At 44.1% G+C, this 22,768-nt stretch overlaps 1 protein-coding gene across 4 annotated transcripts; it reads left to right on the top strand.

The window, feature by feature from the left end:
- The first annotated feature begins 344 nt into the window (after positions 1–344).
- Positions 345–21,717, top strand: SLC35F2 (solute carrier family 35 member F2). Of its 4 annotated transcripts, none has more exons than XM_084506407.1 (9): positions 345–548; positions 6,994–7,106; positions 7,231–7,406; positions 7,969–8,096; positions 13,143–13,302; positions 14,770–14,926; positions 15,730–15,782; positions 16,446–16,600; positions 20,386–21,717. In XM_084506407.1, exons 1-9 carry the CDS (start codon positions 546–548, stop codon positions 20,602–20,604), a joined length of 1,164 nt encoding a protein of 387 aa, XP_084362533.1. In that variant the 5' UTR covers positions 345–545; the 3' UTR covers positions 20,605–21,717. The 4 variants fall into 4 exon arrangements, with proteins under 4 accessions (XP_084362533.1, XP_084362532.1, XP_084362534.1 ...); XM_084506408.1 differs by lacking the exon at positions 6,994–7,106 and adding an exon at positions 2,174–2,358 and having other exon boundaries at positions 412–548; XM_084506406.1 differs by lacking the exon at positions 6,994–7,106 and having other exon boundaries at positions 375–548.
- Positions 21,718–22,768: the final 1,051 nt, after the last annotated feature.

Here is a 22,768-nt window from a genome sequence, read left to right as displayed (position 1 = left end):
TTAGTGTTAGGTCAGAGATTGGACTTGATGATCTTGAGGTCTCTTCCAACCTAGACAATTCTGCGATTCTGTGAGAGCTGTGGGTGAAGAGGACGAGTGCAGGGTTAAATCTTTCTGGATGCGGCTCATCAGTTTGAACTGGAGACTTGGAGGAGCTGTGGCAGAGATCGGGGAACACTTCAAACCTACGGCTCTGGGGTAACTTGGTCCCAAGGAAGGCAGAGCTCGGGCACTCCTGCCACACAGACACGAATCCCCACAACCCTCCCGCCTCACGACGAGCCATGCCCCGCCTGGGGGCGGCTCCTCGGCGGGCACAAAGCTTGGGCCCGGCCTCTAGCGAAGGGAAAGCTGGGCCAGGGCCGCCAGGCATCGCTGCCGAGCTCCTTCCCTCACGGCGGGCAGGGGGCTGCGGGGCAGCGCCGCGCCATGGAGCCTGCGGGGGCCGGAGCCGAGGCCGGGGCTGAGGCGCCCCAAGGGGCCGCTGCTGCTGCTTCTCCTTCTCGGCGCCGGCTGCTGGCGCAGCTCAGGGCCAAGCTGTGCACATGGTGAGTCGGCGGCCGCCGGCCTCCACGTGGAGCCGGGCTGCTTGCCGAGCTGCTCGCCGAGCTGCTCAGCCCCGTCGGGAACGGGGAGGAGGCTGCGGGGCTTCGGGGGGGAGCGTGGGGGGGAGCGGAGCCCCGCTGAGGGGAGCGCTGGGCTGCAGCTCCCGGCGTGGAGAGGGGCCGGGCTGCTCCGGGGTCGTTGGGTTGGGTTTGGTAGGTCTGGTTTAGTGTGATGTTTTGCTCTTTATCCGTGCTTTTCTCTTTTTAGCGGCGTTGTGGCAAAGGGGGTGGGGGGAGACAGGTAACAGAAAATACCTGAGAGTGCGGAGTCTACAAAGACCAAGGTCTCCCATCCCCTTATCCCTTGAATCAGCTTGGGACAGAGCCCCTGGGATGTGTATCACCTCCGCTGGCAGCACTGGTAAAGCACAGAAAATTTGGGGGGAGAAGCCCACCGGGCTGTGCAGGTGCTGCACGCCTCCGTGTGCAGGGCAAGGGCTGCCTTCAGCGAGCACAAACCGCTTGTGAGAACTACCCCTTGCCCGCATGTTCAGCCTTCATCTGGAGGGGATCTCTGTTTAAAAACCTTTTTAGGGCTGCAGGTGAGTCTCTGTGAAGTCCTCAGGTACCCTCAGCTGACAAACAGGACGTTTGCTGTCCTGCCAGCATCATGCTTAACACCTGAACTGCATGGGGCTGTGTGTGGTCAGGTACAGACCCATTCCAGAGGGTAAAACCCGCCTTTCTGTTCTCGGTTACAAGTTTTTCCTTTTCCAGTTCCTCCTGCGTGCCAGGAATTCCTCAAAAGGCAGGATAGGGCTGGAATGAGGAGCTCAGGAACCTCACCTGTACTAGTGGTTTTGCCAAAATGTTGCCAAAGGGCTGTACTGAGTCTGTTGCTGGTACTTGAAAGAAAATAAGTAGCTCTCGCTGACTTCTGCAAGGTCCTCTCTGAGTTACTGAATTGAATTTTATTTTTTTTTTCCAGGTGGTTGGATGCTCAGCCACCTGAGATTTCTTAGAAGTCTGAGTATACGGAGGTTTGATACTTGTATGTAATAAATGAGCTGGACTTTTTTTTTTTTTTTTTTTTTTTTTTTAATACATGGGGAAAAAACATAGGAAGTATACTTTCTGGTTCTTGAAGCAAAACTTTTATTTTTTTTCTTCCAGTTCCTTACCTTTTACAAATTAAATTAACCTTGATTTCAAAATAGAGCATCAAAACACTGAAAAGTGGAACTCTGGAAAAAACCTTTTCCTCTCCTGAATTATCTACTCATCATATTGGAATATGGCTTCAGTCTGAACCTGCATTTTTGTATATCAATTCACATGGCAATGTGGGATTGTTCAAATGAAAGTCTGTCTCCTTTTTGTTTTTCTTGTTCAGGAAGGGGTCAGTAGTAGTAGTTAAAGTTAAAATGTGAGTAAACTGTCTACGTGGAGTGTTGCCAAGTGTTACCTCTTACTGTTTAACTTCTGGCATAAATAAATTTTAATTACTGAAAGGAAAGCAGTATTTGTTTTAATTGGGAAAAAAAATCAGATTGAAATCATAGGATTTATTAAAATAGCCACTAAAACTGTTAACAGTGGGCCTAACAGATTTTCTTTGACTTCCTCAGATACAGACTCTCAGTATATTTTAGTATCCTGGGGTATTTTTCCTCTGCATTTCACATGGAGCCACAGAAAGCCACTCCGCCTTTCTCATGGTGTTGAGAGCTGCACCCTGAATAGGCTTGGTCAGCACTGGCCTCTGTGGGAAATCATATGTTCTGCAAATCCAAGGACTCAGAGCTGCTTACAGGTATAGTCAGATAAGATACACTGTTTAAATGGAGAGGAGAAATAATTACTGAGTAGCTAATTATCAAGCAGTAAAAAAAACAAAGTACCCTCATAAAAAAAAATAAATAAATACAACAGAACAAAAATACTACCAAAAAAATAAGCTATAAAACTAAAAGGCCATTTCAGACCACTTACCTTGCGTCACCGCAGTCCCAAGTGGTTTAGTCCTTACTGATGCATTTATAAACAAACAAAAAAGGTAGAGAGGACCAATTTCTGGCATGGAGAAGTTAATATATTTTAAGAAAAGTTGAATTATTAATAAGAATCATGGTAATCAATAGTCATGTCAATACAAGAATGAAGGGAAGCATGTCTCTGAAATGTTTTTCCCATGAGAAATTGTTTTGCAAAATGAAACCGATGGGATTTACTTTACTCTCAAATTTTTGCAGAGGAGCACTTTGTGGAAAGGTTTTTTCATTTGTTATGGAAATTAGGTGAGCACTGAATTCCTAAAGCTCAAGTAAAGCACCTGATCACACGTTTAACATGAGTAACCTTACTGTGTCAAACCTCTGCCTTGCTGCCACGTCACACCACAGGTACCTGTAGGCATCCTGCTTGGAAAAAGTTCACTTTGATACCTGGATAAACAGAGTGAGGAGGATGTGCTGCTGCTTCCTGGCAGGTGTGCACCTCGTCGTGGCACAGAGCATCCATGCAAGAAGCCCACATTGTATGCGTGGCTGAGAAAGCTGCTAGAAATACAGTGTTTTGGGATTCTCAGGATGTTTTTTGAGGATGGACTTCCACCGTCTGTGAGCAGTGTTTGTATTTGCATCATTTGATCTCAGCAGAAGCAAGCGCTGTAGGAGTGCCTGAGCACACATTAACTAAATATGCTTGCTGGTGCAGTAACCACCAAGCAAACAGTCCTGCAGATTCTGGACCTGCTTCTCTTCCCACCTGCAAAAATGCAAAGAGAGAATTCCTCAGGTCCTCAAAACTGGAGGAACTTAGTTATTATGAAAGCTGACGGTCAGCTCCACTGAGACAACCAGGTCATCCTTGATTTTGATAAATGAAGCTGATTTTGAAGCTGATTAATGCTTAGCAAATTTGAATGACAGCAAATTCTCTGTCCTTTCAGCCTCTCACTGGAGCCTGGTCAGTACCCAGCCAAAACACCGTGCGGGTAGAGTCCAGGCCTCTTTTATAAAGAGGGTGATAAAGAGGGTGCAGAAGTTCAGGTGAAGCAAAGCTGCCTCTTGCATAGCCTGGGGGGATGTTTAAAAACCTGCTCCACAGAAATCCATATTAAACAGGCCAGCTGCCTGTGGGGTGACATTGCCTTTGTTACTGAAACCCCATTTTCCCTTACTCTCGTTGACCACCTTAGTTCTTCCTTGATATTTCAGTGGCTCTTCTGTCCTCTTAGCACCTATGAGAGGAGCCAGAGTTCACAGGGCTGGCAAAGGGAGAGCCGGGAGCTGTGCTTGTGTCTGTTGGAGAGAAGAGGTAGTCTCAGCTCTGAAATTCTTAATTAAGAATTCTTCTTAATGGCACCTGATGGCCTGAGTTCTTTGGGTGTACATAAAGAGACATTTCTGCGTCAGTCTGAAGGATTAGCTGGAATATAAGAAGTCTTTGCTAATTTGTTCACCAGATGGTACTTGCTAGAGTAAAAAGAAATCCAGTATGACAAAAATGGGATAGCTTTTGGGATAGCTCCAAAGCTTTTTTTCTTTTTTCCAGCAACCACAGCTTCTGCTTTATGTGCATTTTACCGCAGTATTTACAGTTAAGACTGTGCCACAAAGTAGCCATGATAAATTTCCATCTGAAACATGGTTTCTCTTGCTTACTTCAGCCTTCCAAATGCTGGAAATGAGAATGTTTATTTCTTTCATGGGCCAGAAAGAGGTGTTCACACCAGGCTGGAGAGGATCTTAAAGCTTGCCATGAGAAATATGAATACTTGCAGCGTGGACGTGCACAGTTGCTGGGATGTTCAAGGCAAGCTGTAGCAAAACCATGAAGATCTTATCCATGAAGATCTGGTTGGTGACCTGCTACGGCACTTAGATGTGCACAAGTCGATGGGGCCGGATGGGATCCACCCAAGGGTACTGAGGGAACTGGCAGAGGAGCTGGCCAAGCCACTGTCCATCATTTATCAACAGTCCTGGCTATCGGGGGAGGTCCCAATCGACTGGCGGCTAGCAAACGTGACGCCCATCTACAAGAAGGGCCGGAGGGCAGACCCGGGAAACTACAGGCCTGTCAGTTTGACCTCAGTGCCAGGAAAGCTCATGGAGCAGATCCTCCTGAGAGTCATCACGCAGCACTTGCAGGGCAAGCAGGCGATCAGGCCCAGTCAGCATGGCTTTATGAAAGGCAGGTCATGCCTGACGAACCTGATCTCCTTCTATGACAGAGTGACGCACTGGGTGGATGAGGGAAAGGCTGTGGATGTGGTCTACCTTGACTTCAGCAAGGCTTTTGACACTGTTTCCCACAGCATTCTCCTCAAGAAACTGGCTGCTCTTGGCTTGGACTGGCACACGCTTCGTTGGGTTAGAAACTGGCTGGATAGCCGGGCCCAAAGAGTCGTGGTGAATGGAGCCAAGTCCAGTTGGAGGCCAGTCACTAGTGGCGTCCCCCAGGGCTCGGTGCTGGGGCCGGTCCTCTTTAATATCTTCATCGATGATCTGGACGAGGGCATCGAGTGCACCCTCAGTAAGTTCGCAGATGACACCAAGTTAGGTGCGTGTGTCGATCTGCTTGAGGGTAGGAAAGCTCTGCAGGAGGATCTGGATAGGCTGCACCGATGGGCTGAGGTCAACTGCATGAAGTTCAACAAGGCCAAGTGCCGGGTCCTGCACCTGGGGCGCAATAACCCCAAGCAGAGCTACAGGCTGGGAGAGGAATGGTTGGTGAGCTGCCAGGCAGAGAAGGACCTGGGAGTGATGGTTGATAGTCGGCTGAATATGAGCCAGCAGTGTGCTCAGGTGGCCAAGAAGGCCAACGGCATCCTGGCTTGTATCAGAAACAGTGTGACCAGCAGGGCTAGGGAGGTGATCGTCCCCCTGTACTCAGCTCTGGTGAGGCCGCACCTCGAGTACTGTGTTCAGTTTTGGGCCCCTCGCTACAAGAAGGACATGGAGGTGCTTGAGCGGGTGCAGAGAAGGGCGACGAAGCTGGTGAGGGGCCTGGAGAACAAGTGCTACGAGGAGCGGCTGAGGGAGCTGGGCTTGTTCAGCCTGGAGAAGAGGAGGCTCAGGGGCGACCTTATCGCTCTTTTTAGGTACCTCAAGGGAGGCTGTAGCGAGGTGGGGGTTGGCCTGTTCTCCCACGTGCCTGGTGACAGGACGAGGGGGAATGGGTTTAAGCTGAGCCAGGGGAGTTTTAGGTTAGATGTTAGGAAGAACTTCTTCACTGAAAGGGTTGTGAGGCACTGGAACAGGCTGCCCAGGGAAGTGGTGGAGTCACCATCCCTGGAAGTCTTCAAAAGACGTTTAGATGTAGAGCTTAGGGATATGGTTTAGTGGAGGGCTGTTAGCGTTAGGTTGGAGGTTGGACTCGATGACCTTGAGGTCTCTTCCAACCTAGGAAATTCTGTGATTCTGTGATTCTGTGAAAACATGGGCCTCTTGTCTCTTGGAAGTGCGGCACTGCTGGACTTCAGAGATTTGCTCTCTCATCAGAATGGATTTGGAGACAGAAGTGTGTTTAGCAGCATTTTTAAAGCTGGATGGGCCTTGGTGCCAGGCTGAATTGAAAACAAAATGCAGGCAGCTGAATTTGAGTCCATGCAAAGATGATGTGTCGGCTCCAAAAGAAGGGATCGATTGCATGGTTTGAGTTGGCTTCAGCACCCCAGAACACACCCTTCCTACGGGTGACATTGGCAGCCGGATTGCACATCGTGGCTGGGTCACCTGGTAATTACTGCGTTGGAGTCCCCCGCGCTGGAAAAACAACCAGTGTCCGTCCTGTGGTGTGTCTGGCATGCGGGAGTGGCTTGGAAATGATCAGTGGAGAGCTGTGGAGAGGTGCGAATTCCTAGTGGGGATGCTCTTTCCTTGCTCAATTACTCTGTAGCAACAACCGAATCGGTTGTGCAGGCAGTTAAGTTGTCATCAGTAGTCTTCAGAGTAAACAAATTAAATGTGAACTTGTGCAGACCCACACAGCCAGCGCAGCATCGAGCCAACCTTGCTGGACAGCGTCTGTGGGAAGGCAGGCAGGGACCAGGGTGGCACAACCATGTAGCTCCCGTGGCAGGAAAGCCAGCCTCACCACAGGATACATGGCCATCTCTGCGTGCTCTTACTCATCTGAGAACATCCAGAATAGTCCAAGGCCACTTCGTATTAAGTGAAGAATTGCTGCTAGGAGAGCATGAGGTGGTTTGTTGGTGTTGTTTTCCCAGCTGTGGGTTGGACTTAGAAGTCACCATACAAGCTGATGTGGTCTGTGGCCAAAATATGCTCTTAACTCCGTCCTCAGCTATACCAGAATGTAACAGAACAGAGCAAAAAGGATGGAGGGTGTAACTCAGGCTGCGCTTATCAAATCTCTTGTGATGAGAACAGATCCTCTTGTTGGGCTGAGCTGCGTGAAGATCTTTGCAAATGTTTTGCAGCCTCAGTTACTGCTGGTTCGGGCTGAGCCTCACCTATTGTTACTGGCTGTTACGGGGTTGGATGAGATCTGTGCAGACAGAGCACCGCTTGCTGCTGGAATGGAGGAACACTGGTAGGCAGTCAAAAAAGAATTGCCAACTAAAAAACGTCTTTTTCCCTTTACAAGAACCAAACATTCTCAAAACCAGCTTGAGCGTTTGGTTCTAAGCTTGCTGTGTTGTCCTTTATATTTACAGGCGTATTCTGAAAACCATCCTCCTGGGCCAGATGCTCTCCTTGTTTATCTGTGGGACTGCTGTTACGAGCCAGTACCTAGCGGAACAATACCAAGTGAATACTCCGATGTTGCAAAGTTTTATCAACTATTTTCTGCTTCTTCTAGTTTATACAACAATACTGGCATTTAGGACTGGTATGTGAAATATGGGATGGGAGATTATGCTGTTTTTTTCTTCTTTCTCTTCTACTTTTTCCTTTCAGATTTTGAAGCCATAGAACTTACTGAATATTTGTCCTCTTTTTTTAAAGATCCTGCTGAAATTCCTGCCTTATAATAACATATGGGAATGAATTTCATAGGTTAAATGTGCAATTAATTAGATTTTGTTTCATACCTATTTAAAATTCTTATATTTGGGTTTAAGTTCTGTGTTATATTAGGAGGAAGTAGGAATTGTTGTAATATTTTTTTTTTAACCAGAGGCTATTTAATATTGTTCCTATATTATTAATTTACTATTTAAGCATTCCTGTCTTTTTTTTTTTTTTTTTTTTTTTTCTTTTCACATGGAAGGATTTCTGCGCTTTTCACTCTTTGCATTGTTTTTTCCCAGGCTACCTTTTGCTGTTGTTACACCTTTCTTAAGCAGGGACAATCCAAACCGAACCCCTCAGTATTACTTAGGCTTCTAAAAAGCAAGTTTCTTTCCTTTCCATGCAAGGAAGCATGTTGATTGCTGCTTTCTTCTATACAGATGGTGACAGTCTTCTTCAAATTTTGAAGCAGAGGTGGTGGAAGTACCTGTTTTTGGGACTGGCTGATGTTGAAGCCAATTACACGATTGTAAAAGCCTACCAGTACACGACCCTCACGAGTGTGCAGGTAAGGACCAGTTTCTGGACTGTTGCTTTGATTACAGTTTTGGTCTTGTTTCTGAAATGAGATTCATAGGACAGATAGGGAAGCTATTTAAACCTGAAAAAGCTTTTCAATATCTATTTTCTCTGCAGTACAAAGAAGAGCATCCTGCCTCATGAATAACATTTCCAGGAAGCAGGGAAAATTGGCTGGTATTACCCAGTGCCAGCTCTTGAGTTGAACTCTAATTATTTTGATAGAAAGCACTTCTAAGAGTTTGCTGACAGCCACTCAGGTGGTTCTTTTGTTTTATTTTGCTTTTGTTTTTATGAGACAGAATAAAGATTTAGGACTGAATAACACCGACTCAGCTCGGGTTCATGCTGATGGGAGCGAAGTAGATGTCCTGCCTAGTCCTAGAAGCAGTGGGAGGCTTTGTGAGATGCAATCCCACACGTGAGGACACGCTGGAAGTTAGCTGGTGTTTCTGACCATGCAGCGAGGCTTTCAGATGTGGCCCTTCAGACTCCTCTCTGTAAGAGATGGGAGGGAGGGAGGTGTGCAGGGCACCCAAAGTGCCAGTTAACAGCGATGTCCCCTGTAGTGCCAGTGCTGCATTGCTGCACCAGGACTCATCTCTTGTCCTGAATCAGCAGGAGAACCAAGGGTGCATTTTTTTAACCCTTCATGGACATCAGCTGCATCTGCTGGGACAAGGTGGGGACAGCGCGGCAGCAAGAGCAGAGGGTGATGGAGCTGTGCCAGCCTTTGCCTGCTGTTACTGGTGGTGGATCTGTGGCTTGGATCATGGCCCCGTTAACCTGAATAAAGGCATACTGGGTGATGCAGAATTAGCTGTTAGGTGGAAAAGAGTGTTTAGGTGTCAGTGTTTTTACAGAGTCAAAGTAACAAGGGTTAATATTTAAGAGAGTTACCCGTAAAGCAATGAACTCCCGAGGTCTGGGCTCCTTTTAGGGAGCTGCAGTAACTTTTCCTTGCACTGTTAAAAGAACAGTAATATTCCTTATGGGTTCTTCTTGTCACATTTCCACTTTGTAATTAAGTGTTATGGCTCATTGAGCCTTTAATTTACTTACAAATAATGCTTCAGAAATTGCTCTAAAGAATGACATGTTTCAGTCTCAAGACCAAGCTAAGCTGATAATTGAGACACTGTTTGATCATGTACTTTACTGCTGGAAAAGACAGGACTTTGATCCAAATTCTCAGCAGTAATAAAGCTGTTCCCATGACTTCTTTCATGGAAATTAAGAAAGAATAGGTACAGGGGGTCATTGAGTTCAATTGCCAAATTCAAGCATTTGCTGAACCTTTTTTGCTTGTGATAACCTTCAGACTGATGTTTCAAGTGCCAGTTCAGCAACCGTGAATTTGCTACAACTGCCTGTTGCAGCCAGGTTTCTTGCACATTTTCTGGAGTTACCAGGTTCTCACCACTGTCAGAAAGGAGATTCAGGACAATAAAAGCCCGTGATTTGCTCCAGCACAAGGCTTTTGCTCTCTGTCAGCAGCAAGCAGTTCAGCAGTTATGTGAGAATTTGTTGTTCAGAGCTTCTGGCCTTAGTAGTGGCTGTAAACGGATGCCCAGGGAGTGAAAGAGCAAAGCAGGAGTATGTGAGACCTTCCTGAGTACAGTGAAATCGTTGTGAAAATGCTGGCGGGCTGGAGCTTAGCTCAGCCCAGTGGTTTTCTTCAAAGAGAAGTTTCCGCTCAGCAAGGAACTTCCATGTATTTTCACACAAACACAGGAAAAAAAAAAAAAGTTTTTCTTTAGTTATCAAAGGCTAGTGTTGCAAGGAGGGGTTTGGGAGGTTTTTACAGAGATAACATCAGGATGGCAGCTCTCTGCTCTGTAAAAACAGAGAAAGACTTTGGTCTCAGCTTTGGGTGAGACTTCCTCAGCGTTGGTGTGCTCCAAGCTGGAGGCAGGACCCGATTGTGCTGTTGTTTGACCACACATTTCACAGCAAAAAGCAAGCAGTGCAGCTGTGGCTTCGTGTTGTCAGCACATTAGGAGGCACAATTAGCATTCTCTCCATTGATAATTCAGATGGGGACTTTTTATAGGCAGAGCAGCTTGTGCAAGAGTCTGAACCTCAACAGGAGGAACTGCGGGGTGAGCCCCTGGGCTCAGCTGCAGGCTGCCCTTTGGAAGGCATGCGGGGAAGCGAGCAGCAGGAGCTGGTGAGCTTCAGTGCTCTCAAAGCTGTCTGGGGCTGGCAGTTACAGCAAACCAGCAACCTCCAGCAATCTGTGATAATTGATTAACCACGTATTAAAACGTCTTTTAATAATTTACTTGCCCTACCTTTAAAACCTTCTTATAAACAGTGTGGCCAAAGCCTGGCTTGAGGCAAAACACTCGTAAATCGAATCAACAGGTTATCTTTTTTTTTTTTTTTTTTTTTTTCTTTCCCCCTGTAAAGATGCATGCTAGGATTGAGGAAGATGAGAGTTTGCTGAGGCTCTGCTGGCAATAATAATATGAGCCACGGTACTGGTGGAAATGTCATGAATCTGGAATAAATAAACTTCATTCTTTTAAATGGTTCCATTGACACAATTCATTGCCATGTTGCATCTGCTTTGCACTTCTTTGATCTTGATCCTGTACAGAAGAGAGCATTTTCCACCAAAGAGCTTAGTAACGTAGTAGATGAAGGGAAGTCAAGATCCAGTAGTTGGAAATCAGATTTTTTTTTGGCTGTAATTGAGGGTAATTGTCCCCTGCAATAGATTACCAGTGTGTGTTCTTCATCATTTGGTGCCTGCATGTCCTGGCTGCTAGTCCACTAACCAGGATGCGGTAGCTCTACGGCATGTTATTGGTCTGGATGCAGCAGTTCCCCATCTGGTGTTACTGAAAGAGGACATTATCTACTACTTCCTTACATCCTAATTAAGTATTATTATTATTTTTTTTTTTTACTGAAGGGTTTTTTTTCTTCTGCTCTTTCTGTTTGGGTTGAAAAACTGCTTGAAGGTTAGAAAGCTGCAAAGTAACAACTCGATAAATGGGGAATGAAAGCTTACTTAGTAATAGATGTCTACTATGAGAGGGTTAAACATTTTTGCTCCTTTATTTTTGTAATATTTCTTCATTTCCATGATTACAACTTAACACCAGAGATCTTTGGTTAGAACTCAGTGCTTTCAAATACAGTTCTGTATTCAGGACAGAACTGCTTCAGACCAGAGGTGAAAAAACAGAGTTAGGAGAGCTAAATCGTACATGGTGCTGAAACAGATAAATCAACACTTCTTGATACTTGTCAAAACAGCCAAACTCGTAGGAAGTCTTACAAGTTTTTGTTGTTTTGGTGTTTTTTTTGTTTTTGTTTTTTTTTTTTGAACCCAGACAAAAGGTGAGGTAGAGAAAAAGGCTGATGAATAGATAGAAACTCACAGCACGATACTTTTTCAATAGAACAAAGTTGTATTGCAATACAAAAATACATAATACATGTATTATGACTTGTGTGCTTCTAATGTCTGATAATACAGCCTGGGAAGTACCTGTGCTTTTACACAGACTTCTGAAGCTGAACAAGCTGGAGACAATCCAAGAAACAAAGACAAATAAATGGAAGGATTAGAGAGAACCATTAGGATTTAATCTGTATCAACCCCCTTAATGCTGTGCTGGTAAGGCTTTAATGTTTGTAGTTACAAATGTAAAAACAGACTTAAGAAAGTTTGCTTGTAACCCTTGTGGGTGATGGCTGAACCCACAGAAGCAGAAGACCATGGTTGTGGGTAGAAGCTGGCAGAAGTTGGACAGGAACATTACAGAAGGACAGGGGACTCTGGCCTTGGTTTGGAATGCTTCTGCCACAGTCACAGTGACCTGAACCTAACACTTGGTATTGACTTCAGGAGGCCAGGATTTAAAGGTTGACATTTAAGAGTAACTTGTGAGCAGTCTTTGGAAGGCCGACTATCTGGTCTGCTATAGCCTGGTCCCTTCTATACGGTACTCAGAAAATCCACCTCTCTTTTCCCTAGACAAATTTGGAAACAGAATCTATTATGTCGAATTAAATATTGAACCAATTATGATTAGCTCAGTGTTCTTGGTATTATTTGGTTATTACAGAACATTAAGTCTGTTGTATGCTGCTACCTATTTTTCTGCATTAAGTGGTTAGCTAATTTTTGATTTTTATTTTCTTACCCATAACGTGGGTGAGGCTAACAGCAAGGCAAAGATACACAAGGTTTGAGGAACACACAGGGAGGGGGTAACGAAGAAAGGAAAGAGAAGCCAGTGTTTGTCACAGAGTGCAGACATCCTTGAACTTTGGCTGTTAAATCTGCTCAGGGCAACGTCTGCAAACACATCTGAAGTGCTTCTGAACTCCAGCTGCCTTGTGTGTCTTTGCTGCTGTGGCATGGATAAATTCCAGTTACCTGCTTCTGGCTGAGGTGGGCTGAAAAATCACTGGTGGATTGTGCATGACTTTGAGAAGCTGGAAGATTGTGAAGGTGGCTTAGGAAACCTCTTCCTCCCATCCTATTTTCCTTCCAGCAATTTAGCACATGGCTTCCAGCACACATACCAGAGGTTTTTTGGTATGATCCACTTGAAGAAAAAAAGAATTAACAAAACTGCGGAGTCAGATTTTTGCCTTCCTCACTTTGCTGTAAAATCAGATCAGCTGTGTCTGTTAGCAGGTCCAGATTTGGGTGGGTGAGCCACTTCCTCGTATTGGTGTCATGGGGAGCAGTGTGGTTTCACTGCAATGTCCTAGCATTCGTTTGTGAAGCTGCTAGGATTGATGAGATCCATCACTGGAAGAGTTTTTAGGTCAGTGAGAGAGGGGACAGTGCCTCCTTCTCCACCCCAGGCCCTTTGGTCTGAATGTGTTTTTCATGGTAAAATGTGGGTTTGACCCCTCCTGCATTTAAACAAACCCACGGGAGTTGTTTTGTGGTTTTCAGTAACATCTGGTGATGATGGAAGATAAAATCCTGAACATTTGCTTTCAGGACAGTGAAATGCAGATTTGGGATGGGCTTCTAGTGAAACTCATTTCTCTGTGCTCACAGCTGCTGGATTGTTTCGGGATCCCCGTGCTGATGGCTTTGTCCTGGTTCATCCTCCGTGCAAGATACCGACTGATCCATTTTATCGCAGTTGCCGTCTGCTTGCTGGGTGTGGGAACAATGGTGGGTGCTGACATTTTGGCAGGGAGGCAAGACAGTGAAGGTAAGGAATTGCTTATCACGCGGGGGAAAAGAGGGGTCACAGTTTCCGTGATTGTCCAACTTGCAAAGGAGAAAGAGAGGCAAATGCAGGGGGAAAGGATGTAGTTTGATTTTAAGAAAAGGAGAAGACACACTGCTATTTGTATTTCTTCTTCAACAAGATAGAGGCTGAGGAGATGTTGGTTTTATAGAGAGCTGTGAAATTTTGTTTGCTTGTGGTTTTGGATTATTTCTTCTACCTTTAAAGGGAAACCCTCACAATAAGCTTAAATTTTGCTGCTGTTTATGAAACCTGATGAAAGGCCTTACTCTTGAAAGCTTGTTCATTTTACATATGATGGGGTCTGATAAAAGATGCTTCAGACTTTGCTGGTGGGCCGTTTTCTCTGAGCACAAATAGCAAATCAGAAGCTACTTAGCAACAGGCTCGCTTCTCTGGTTGTCTTTGGCAGACCCAGCAGAAATAGTCCCCGTGTCCCCAAGGTCCCCAACCTGGAAAGTGCTGTCCTATGGCATGAGAGCAAGAGGAGCAGGGAGGAAGGATGCCCAGAACCCCAGTGATCTTACTTTGAATAAGAATTGAGAATTTCCAGAGCCAGAGGGTATGAGGCAAGGCAAATTTCAGAGGGGCAGGAAAGTAGCATTGCCTTCATCAGGCAGCATAAAACTAAGCCTTTTGGCCTTATTTTGGGGTCACTGCTGTAGGTAAGGTAGAAAGACAAACAGGTTTAGCTATAATGCTGTGTGCTACAAACCCCTTGGCCCTAAGGGAGAAAAATCCTCTTTCCCTTAGACTTTAGGCCTGTTGTGCACAACTTGCATGTCCTTACTATTGCTTACCCTCAGATTCCAGACATATCTCTGCAGTGATTGCCAACTGGCTCAGGGTAGGAAATTTGAAATCAATTCAAGGCTTTAAACAACAGCAATTGCCTTGCTGTTCAGCTGATGCACAACGGCGTTTGCTCGATGACCGGTTGGATTACAGGGAGTCCCACTTGCCCAGCACGCACATAGCTCAGCGTGACACCTGATACCACCTGTCTGCAGCGCCCACTTACCATCTGTCAGAAGCCTGAAGCGCAGTCCAGGTCCCGCTGAAATCAATAGATGGATTTTTGCCTTATGGCAAAAGGCGGGATGATGTTCAGCAAGGCAGAGAGCGTCTCTAACCTGGGCTTTGCAGCTCCGACAGCGCCTAATGTCAGCAGAAGCAGACCTGGACCTACACAGCAGCTTGGTCAGGATGTGATTTAAATGCCAAGTTCAGCTCCTTCCAGACTGTGCAGGGGGATGCGAGCAGTTAGCAGAGTCAGCCAGCAACTCGCCTGCACACAGATGTTTCCCTCCCCCCTACCCTGAAAACTGCAAGGAAAATAGAGATGCTAAAGATAAATTTGCTTGTCTAGTTTTTAAAACAAAAGTGTTTGCAGCATTACCCTTATTGTGGATTAATATTTCTGTACAGGAAGTGACGTGGTGATTGGAGATGTCTTAGTTCTTCTGGGTGCTTCTTTGTATGCCATATCTAATGTGAGTGAGGAATACATTGTGAAAAATCTGAGCAGAGTGGAGTTTCTAGGAATGGTGGGCTTGTTTGGGACTATTATCAGCGGTCTACAGCTGTAAGGATCTAATATTTATTTTAAAACTAATTAAGAATATTCTGCAGATGATTGCTTGTCTTCAATGAAATGTTGTTAATTCTTTGTTGCCTCTGCATTTGGGCTATGTTGGAGTCCTTCTATTTGAATTTTATTTTTGTTGCTGATCAGCATCTGTTTTATATCCTTTTGGTTTGCACTGCTCTTGTTACAGCAATTGTAAAGCTCAGATCCTACAATTGAGTACAAGTGATACTTGGCTTTATTTTCGATCTGTTGACCTTGATGAGGACATGCAGCTCGCTGAGGACTGCTTGCGGGAATGTGTTTCCTAATGGCTTTTCTCAGTGGATAGTTTTAGAAGATAATCATTAGCAGGAGGTCGTCCGTATTAAACTTCAGTTTCAAATGAAGCCATGTATACTTCTACAAATAACCTCGTTAGAGGAACAGACCACATACACTTAAGCCTATCTAATGAATTTTGTGTTCCTCATTTCTCATCATTATAGTTAATAATTTCCTCAAATTATATTTCAAATAAGAATGAATCTGAAGGATGAAAAGGCCTGGGAAGAAGGCATGAGAATTCAATAAAAGTGCTCTTGACTTTCAGGCACTTTAATTTTCAAGTCTTTCCTCATGCTTGTTAGAGGTTGGAGTTAGTGCCATTCAATAACATTTCAAACAAAAATGAAGGGCTTACAAATCAAAATGTTTCTTGTGTATTCTGCTAATTAAATTCACTCTTTGAATACAATATAATATGTTTTTTTTTTTGTTTTTTTTTTTTTTACTATATTATATCTTTTCTCTAACTCTAGAGCCATCGTGGAACATAGGGATATAATGAGAATTCAATGGAACTGGAAAATTGGTATGTGTATGGCAAAATGATGTGCATTTTTACAGAACACTGGAAAAATGATGATGATTTAGACTTGAAATGCTGGGGTTTTCATTTCCTTTCTCTAGTTATTAAGTAACATTCATATTGTTGCACATTTATTTTCTGCAAACTTTGCAGTTCAACAAAGACATACGGAGTGCAGGGTCGAACATTAGAACTTTGAGCTCAGATTTTGCATTTTGCATACAGCATGAAATCATTTTTCAAAATAAATTGCAAAAATCAACCCCCTTTAATCACAAATGTGCTTGGTGTTGGAACATTGCAAGAGTATTTTTCTCTGGTTCTTCCTAGATGAAATACTGGGAAAATGGGATCTGTGACACATTTAGATCTCAGAACTGTACGTCCAGAACTGTACATTATTAAGAAATATGGATCTAAATTTCTTTAGTCAGCTGTCATGTTAGATGGGAAAGAACAACCTTGTATAGTCATTTCTGCAGTACAGGGTAGTTTTGAAGGATAAATATTTTTGCTGCGTTTTTCTTAAATTTACATTTCCGTATCTTTTAGGACACCTTATTCCGAAAGATGAACATACGTAGTTTTGACACATCTGAGGAATATCAGTGTTCTTTAAAATCATTATTCCATCCCTGAGGAGTCAATTGTTACCTTATTTTTCAGCGTTGCTGTTTGCAGTGTTTGCCCTGTGTATGTTTGGGCTGTACAGCTTCATGCCAGTAGTGATTAAAGTTACGAGTGCAACCTCAGTCAACTTGGGCATTCTGACTGCGGACCTCTACAGCCTGTTCTTTGGACTTTTCCTGTTTTACTACAAAGTAAGTCACTTCTTTCTCTCCCTGTAGTTTACCTTAAGTTTTTACCCCAGAATTAGGGATAGAGCACTTTAAGAGCCCCTGAACAATAGTTTGCACTTGTGTATTTCTACAGCTTGTATGAGTTGTCACTGACAGATGTCAGTCAGGACTCATAGTTAATTACCTCATGTTGCACCATTAGGCAGTTAATGATTTTTTAAAAACAATTTTACACTTCATGGAATACATTAGTTGAGAGACAGTAAATAATTTCCTGAGGTAAATGGTGGAGTTCTTGCCGTACTCCCTGTGTGGAGCTGTACTTTAGAGTTGGTTCATCTCTCTGAGTGTCCAAAGGGAGGATTTGAATCTAACTGTCCTGAAAGAGTAGCAGTTTAGTGTGATTTAGAGAAATCATAGTTTTCTGTTAGAAATTTCATCTGTTCAGTACTACAAACATCTCAGAACACTTGAGCTCTCTCAGTACTGCTGCCTAGTAGTGACTAAACGAACTAAAAAAGTGTAGATAAATCTGTTATTCCTTATGCTTTCCAAAAAGCAATTACTTTTACTGCTCCCTAAAATACTTTTATGAAGTGCCTTTTCAAGCTAAATGACAGTGCTAAAAATGTTTCAACCCACCTTATGCTTTCCGTCCAGAATCACTTGTGGAAACATAGCTTGTCACAGCAACTGGAGAAATCAAGTCAGTTGCTCAGTGACTGGAGGGGCTCAGTGAGAAGCCTGTGAACTTTGCTTGAGACATTTAATTTGTGTTATTCCACGTGGTTACTTTCTCTTCAGCATTATGGAGAGCCAGAAGCTTTTATGTCAGACTTGTTTCTGATGATGAAGGCCAATTTGTTTTATGGCAGAGAAGTCTGGTAATGATAGGACCCAATGACAGCTAGATTTTCATGTTCAGGAGACTTCTCACTCAGCTTTCCTCCTTGTTTTGAGTTCCAAAATTTGCTCCAAATTGCTAAAAACTACAAAGCATCCAACAAAAATAAATGTAGGAAATGAACTGTACTTACATGTTAAAAATACCCTTTCTAAGTCACTTCTAAACATTTCAGCACCAGATAGCTTAACTGAAGAAGTGATTATCACAGTCATGGAGTGGCTGAGGTTGGAAGGGACCTCTGGAGACCATCTAGCTCAACCCCCTGCTCAAGCAGGGTCACCTAAAGCACGTAGCCAGGACGGCATCCAGGAGGGTTTTGAATATCTTCAGAGAAGGAGACTCAACAGCCTCTCTGGGCAGCCTGTCCCAGTGCTCTGTCACCCTCATGGCTCTCTCAGACTTTCCTCATATGAGAGATGCTTCAGTCCCCTAATCATCTTTGTAGACCTGTACTGGACTCTTCAACATGTCCATGTCCCTCTTGTACTGGGGAGCCCAGAACAGGACACAATACTCAGGTGTGGCCTCCCCAGGGCTGAGTAGAGGAGTAGGATCACCTCCCTTGACCTGCCGGCAACACTTCTGAATGCAGCCCAGGATCCCGTTGGCCTTCTTGGCCACAAGGGGCCATTGCTGGCTCATGGTTTACCTGCTGTCTACCAGGACTCCCAGGTCCTTCTCCACAGAGCTGCTCTCCAGCAGGTCAGCCCCCAGCCTGTACTGGTGCCTGTACTGGGGTTATTCTTCCCTAGGTGAAGGGCCCTTCTCTTTGTCGAATTTCAAGAGGTTCTTCTTCACCCAACCCTCCAGCCTGTCCAGGTCCCTGAATGCCAGCACGTTCCTCTGGGCTATCAGCCACTCTTCCCAGTTTTGTGTCATCACTCTGAGCCTTCATCCATGCCCCTCATGATGAGATTGAACAAGACTGGACCCAGTACTGACCCCTGGGGGACACCTCTAACTAGACTGCACCTTATACGTTATAAATCTATGTTCATAATAGAAAAGAGGAAGAAGTAAGCAAGAGCTTTGGAAGGGACACAATAAACTGTAGGATTTCTAGCTTATTTGGGGAAGAGGTTTTCCTGGGAGCAGCTCAAATAAAAATGCAATGAATCAAACTCTATTCAATACAGAAAGATTTTTCCCATTACCAGATGATATTTCACAGTGAACCACTTGAGCCTTGACTGGGCTGTGGGCTTGAATGAGGCATGGAGAGCTCTGAGCTCCTGGTGTCTGAGCCTGCTGTGAAACAGAAGCTACAGAAAAGTATAGTGGCTACAGCAGAGACTGAGCACAGGAATTTGAGTTTTTGACTTGAGCGCAGTGTTTTGGTGACACTGTCAACTTTTCAGCCTGACTAAATCCATTTCAGGTGGAATGTGAATTTTGCATCTCTCTTTTTAAGAGAGAAGCTCTTTTTTTTTTTTTTTTTTTTTTTTTCCTTTTACTCCACGGCTAATCTTTTCTGTGCCTGGTCCTAATGAGATCATTATACACAGATATCTGCAGTCCCTCGAGATATTAAAGAAGGTCTCCAAGTGTTTCTGTTGTGTAAACTTCCTCTGGGAAGAGTATACTGCAAATACAGACACTAGATGGAGTTGCACTCCTCCAGTAACACCTCAAGTACTCTTCAGGCTTGGTATTGAATAAAGGGATATAAGCTGCACAGAGTAAAATCAGAATCCTCTCAGAGATGAGTTAATTCTGAGCAGCCTCGGGGTCCAGCATCAGCTACCAGAAGGCCAGGCTACTTCAGGCTGCTTTTCCTTTTGCACAGTGCCTTCCAAAGGTTTCCAGGCCAAGTGACTTCCAGCTAGGAAGTGCAGTGCCTTAACTGTGGATGCCTCAGGTGGTTTTGGATCAGAGTCCAGTGCCATTCCAGCTCCATTCACTTCAGCCAGCTCTGCTGCTTGACAAACCAGAACATATTTTTCAAAGAAATCCAAAGAAGCTAAGGAGATTTGGGTATATTTTGGAATTTCTCGGGGTGTGTTGAAAATTCGGACTGTCACCCCACAGTCTGGGTAGAGATACTGCTTCCACTGGCATGACAGTAAGATGTAAGATGCACTGTGTCCATCATCCTACTCCTTAATCTGTGGTTTGGCAAAGACAATAGAGAAGATTTTACCAAACTTGCTGAGAAAGTGTTCTTGGCTGTGCATAACTTGAGCACTTTGCTCTATTGAATTGAATGTTATGAAGTAAGCATTTATTTTTCTTTCAAGGTGGATGGATCTTGGCAATTGTTAGACTTTCAACAGTCAAGTTGATAGTGATCCAAATGTCTGATGTTCCTCAGCAGTGCATATCCTCACCTCACGCCACTGACTGCTCATTTCCAGTATGGAGCAGAGATGCCCACCTTGTAAAGGGTGCCACAATCTCCATCACTTCAAGAACTTGCTGGGTGTAGGGAACAAGCCGATTTTGGACCAGTGATAACAGTTATTTGGCCCTGCAGTTGGTTAAGAGCTGTGCAGAGGACCAGCTGCTCTGGTAACTTGCAGAAGGAGGGAGAGATCCATCTCTTGCTGGGATGTGAAATGTTTGTGTTGAAAAAATATTCTCTGAGGGGAACAGTGTTCCAGCATTCACATGTGTGAACAACTATCCCTAGTTGTCACCACATTTGTTGTAAATATTAGGATTCCTATATGTATTATTTGCCCAACAGTTGTAAGGAGGAGTTGCAGAGAGAAACAGTGGCTTGAATCTATCAGTGAATAGAGCTGCTCATCTATGTCTTCCAGCCCTGAACGCAGAGAGTGGTGGTAATCCTTATTAAAATACTTTTAACAGGGAGGGCGGCTTTTGCTGTCCTAAACCAAGGCTGTATTTGCATGGTTCTGCGTCAGACAAGACTTAATGCACTTTTTTCCTCTGCTAGTTTTCAGGTCTTTATATCCTGTCCTTCGTCATCATCATGGTGGGCTTCATCTTGTACTGCTCCACTCCGACTCGGACTGCAGAGCCCACTGCCGTGCCGCAGCCGCGCAGCACCGGCTTGGACAACGCTGGGCTGAAGCTTGAGGAAAACGACAGCCAAACGCCGGCTGTAACCGTGCAGTTCACAAGAGAGGAATCTGTGGTGGTCAGCACTGATTAAAAAAATGGCAGCGTTTCAAAACAGAGCTTTTATTTTACTGCCAAAATTTCCTTCAAATATTAATCTGGAGAACTGTTCTACTGCCAAGGCGTATGTCATGCTGCGCTGGTTTTAATGCACTGGATAGACTTTTTAAGGCCAGATCTTCAATCAGTGAAACTGTATTGATTTACACTTGCAGAAAATCTGGCCCTTTGAAGAAGACAGAGTAATATTTATGTGGAGTCTCTGGGAGGCGAGAGACTGTTATTTTTAAATGCTTAATTAACTTAACAGCAAATGCTTGGGGGAAAAAGCCAAAGAATGTTCTCAGGTTGCTAACTAGAGCAAATACGCTTTATATTGCATTAGGGACCTAAATCTGCAAGATGTTATTGGAGGGCTTCATGATTCCCACTCCTTACGTGGGTACCCTCACATACCATCTTGCAAAAGCCACTCAGCTTTTCATGGGATCTAGCGCTGCGAGCTGTGTTACGTGCACACACCTTCCACATGGACTTTGTTTATCTGCTAAAGGCTTTTGCTTCTGACATTCCAGCTTAAATGTTTGTCTCTTCATATTCCTGCATTCTTTGTTGCAGCTGGGGTTGCTACAGAGAAGAAGTATTTTATTTTTTAATTTTACTTATAAAGGCAGTTTGAGTATGTGTTTTTATAATCCCTTCTTTTTCTCTCAGTAGCCTGCTCTTTGGTGCATTCCCACTAGGTGGAGGAGACAGACCGTCCTCTATCCTCTAAGAACTGATTTTATTTTATTTTTTCTGGATGAAACAGCAAGTGTTTGAACTGAAGTTCACTTCTCAGTGAAGTTCTCCTTGAAATGGGACACATTTGTGCAGAAAGATTTGAATAAAATTTGCATTTTTAAAATTTTTTTGAGGTCTTAGGCAATCCTCATTGCAACGATAATGACATAATCTCCCAAAGGTTAAATGCTTTCAGTAGATTCATTTGCAGCTTTACTCCCCCTCTTCATATTTACAATAAAATGATTAAAATTCATGAAGCTGCAGTTTTCACATCAGTAAAACCATATGGGGATCTGTTTTGTACGAGTCTTCACAGTTCAGGCGTATGAAGCAACAATGAATAAAGTTTTCAGCAGCTGAAGAGTTGGCTCTTGGTTTGTTTATTTTTATAAGCTCAGATTTTTTTATTGCTCAAAATTCGTATTAGTTGATTTTACTGACCAAATGATTCTTTTAATGACTGAATTTCATACCATAACGAGTAAACGTGACATTTCTTGAAGGTACTGGTGATCAAATGACAAAGACTTGTTTGTGTATTTCTGGTATACTTTATTCAAGCAAAATGATTCAGCAAAAATCTTACCAAATTTCTTTAGCAATAGCAAGCAAACTTTCAGCATGTACTAAAGCAACAGACATCATCTTTTCACTGCGTAGTTTGTGTGCAGAAGGGTAAAGAGGTACTGATGTTTTATGAAAAGCATTTGGGCCCCTTTTGCTTTACAATTTGGGTTAGATTGGGTAGACATCTGTACATCAAAAGCTGAACAGGGAGCTGGAGACCATTTGGGGCAGGGAAGTCTGATGGCAGTAGATAGCTAGCAGAGACCATCTGGATGAAGCTGTAGTTCTCCATACCTAATTTCAGATGCCTACAATCTGGAGCTAAATCCCACCCACTGTTGCCTGTTGTTAATTAACTATGTGTAGTTATAAAACAAATGACAAGTAAATCTATAGATCTGTAGGTGAGTGCTCCAGAACTCTGCAGTTTTGGGCGCAGAGTGGGATTTAGCTCCTAAACGTAGCAAGCTGTGTAGTTTGTGTAATAGAGTTGCTGGGGTCCTGTCTAATCTGTATCTCTGTGGGGCATGATTCAATTCCCTAAAGGTGTCAACAGAGACACCCTGTGGAGTCTGTGGTATTTGTTGGGGCTCGCAAAATAGGACCCAGGCTCTAGAGGAGACCTCCAGCCTGGAGCAGCAGGTGGAGGCCAGGTGAGATGCCCTAAGATCTCTAAAACAGCATTGAAGCCTGTGGTTGGGCCACTGCATGCTTCCCTGATGACTGTGTTGGGCCATATGTGATTATTTTAGATATTTAACATTTTCACAGCTAAAGCTGGGTTCGATGAATCCCAGGTAAAGCCCATGGCCTGACCTGCAGCAGTTTCTCTCTGTGGTCGCTGG

The sequence above is a fragment of the Aythya ferina genome, assembly GCF_964211825.1.
Source record: "Aythya ferina genome assembly, chromosome: 1".
Lineage (NCBI taxonomy): Eukaryota > Metazoa > Chordata > Aves > Anseriformes > Anatidae > Aythya > Aythya ferina.
Note: the sequence above shows the minus strand (reverse complement) of the source record. Positions and strands in the feature narration are given on the sequence as shown.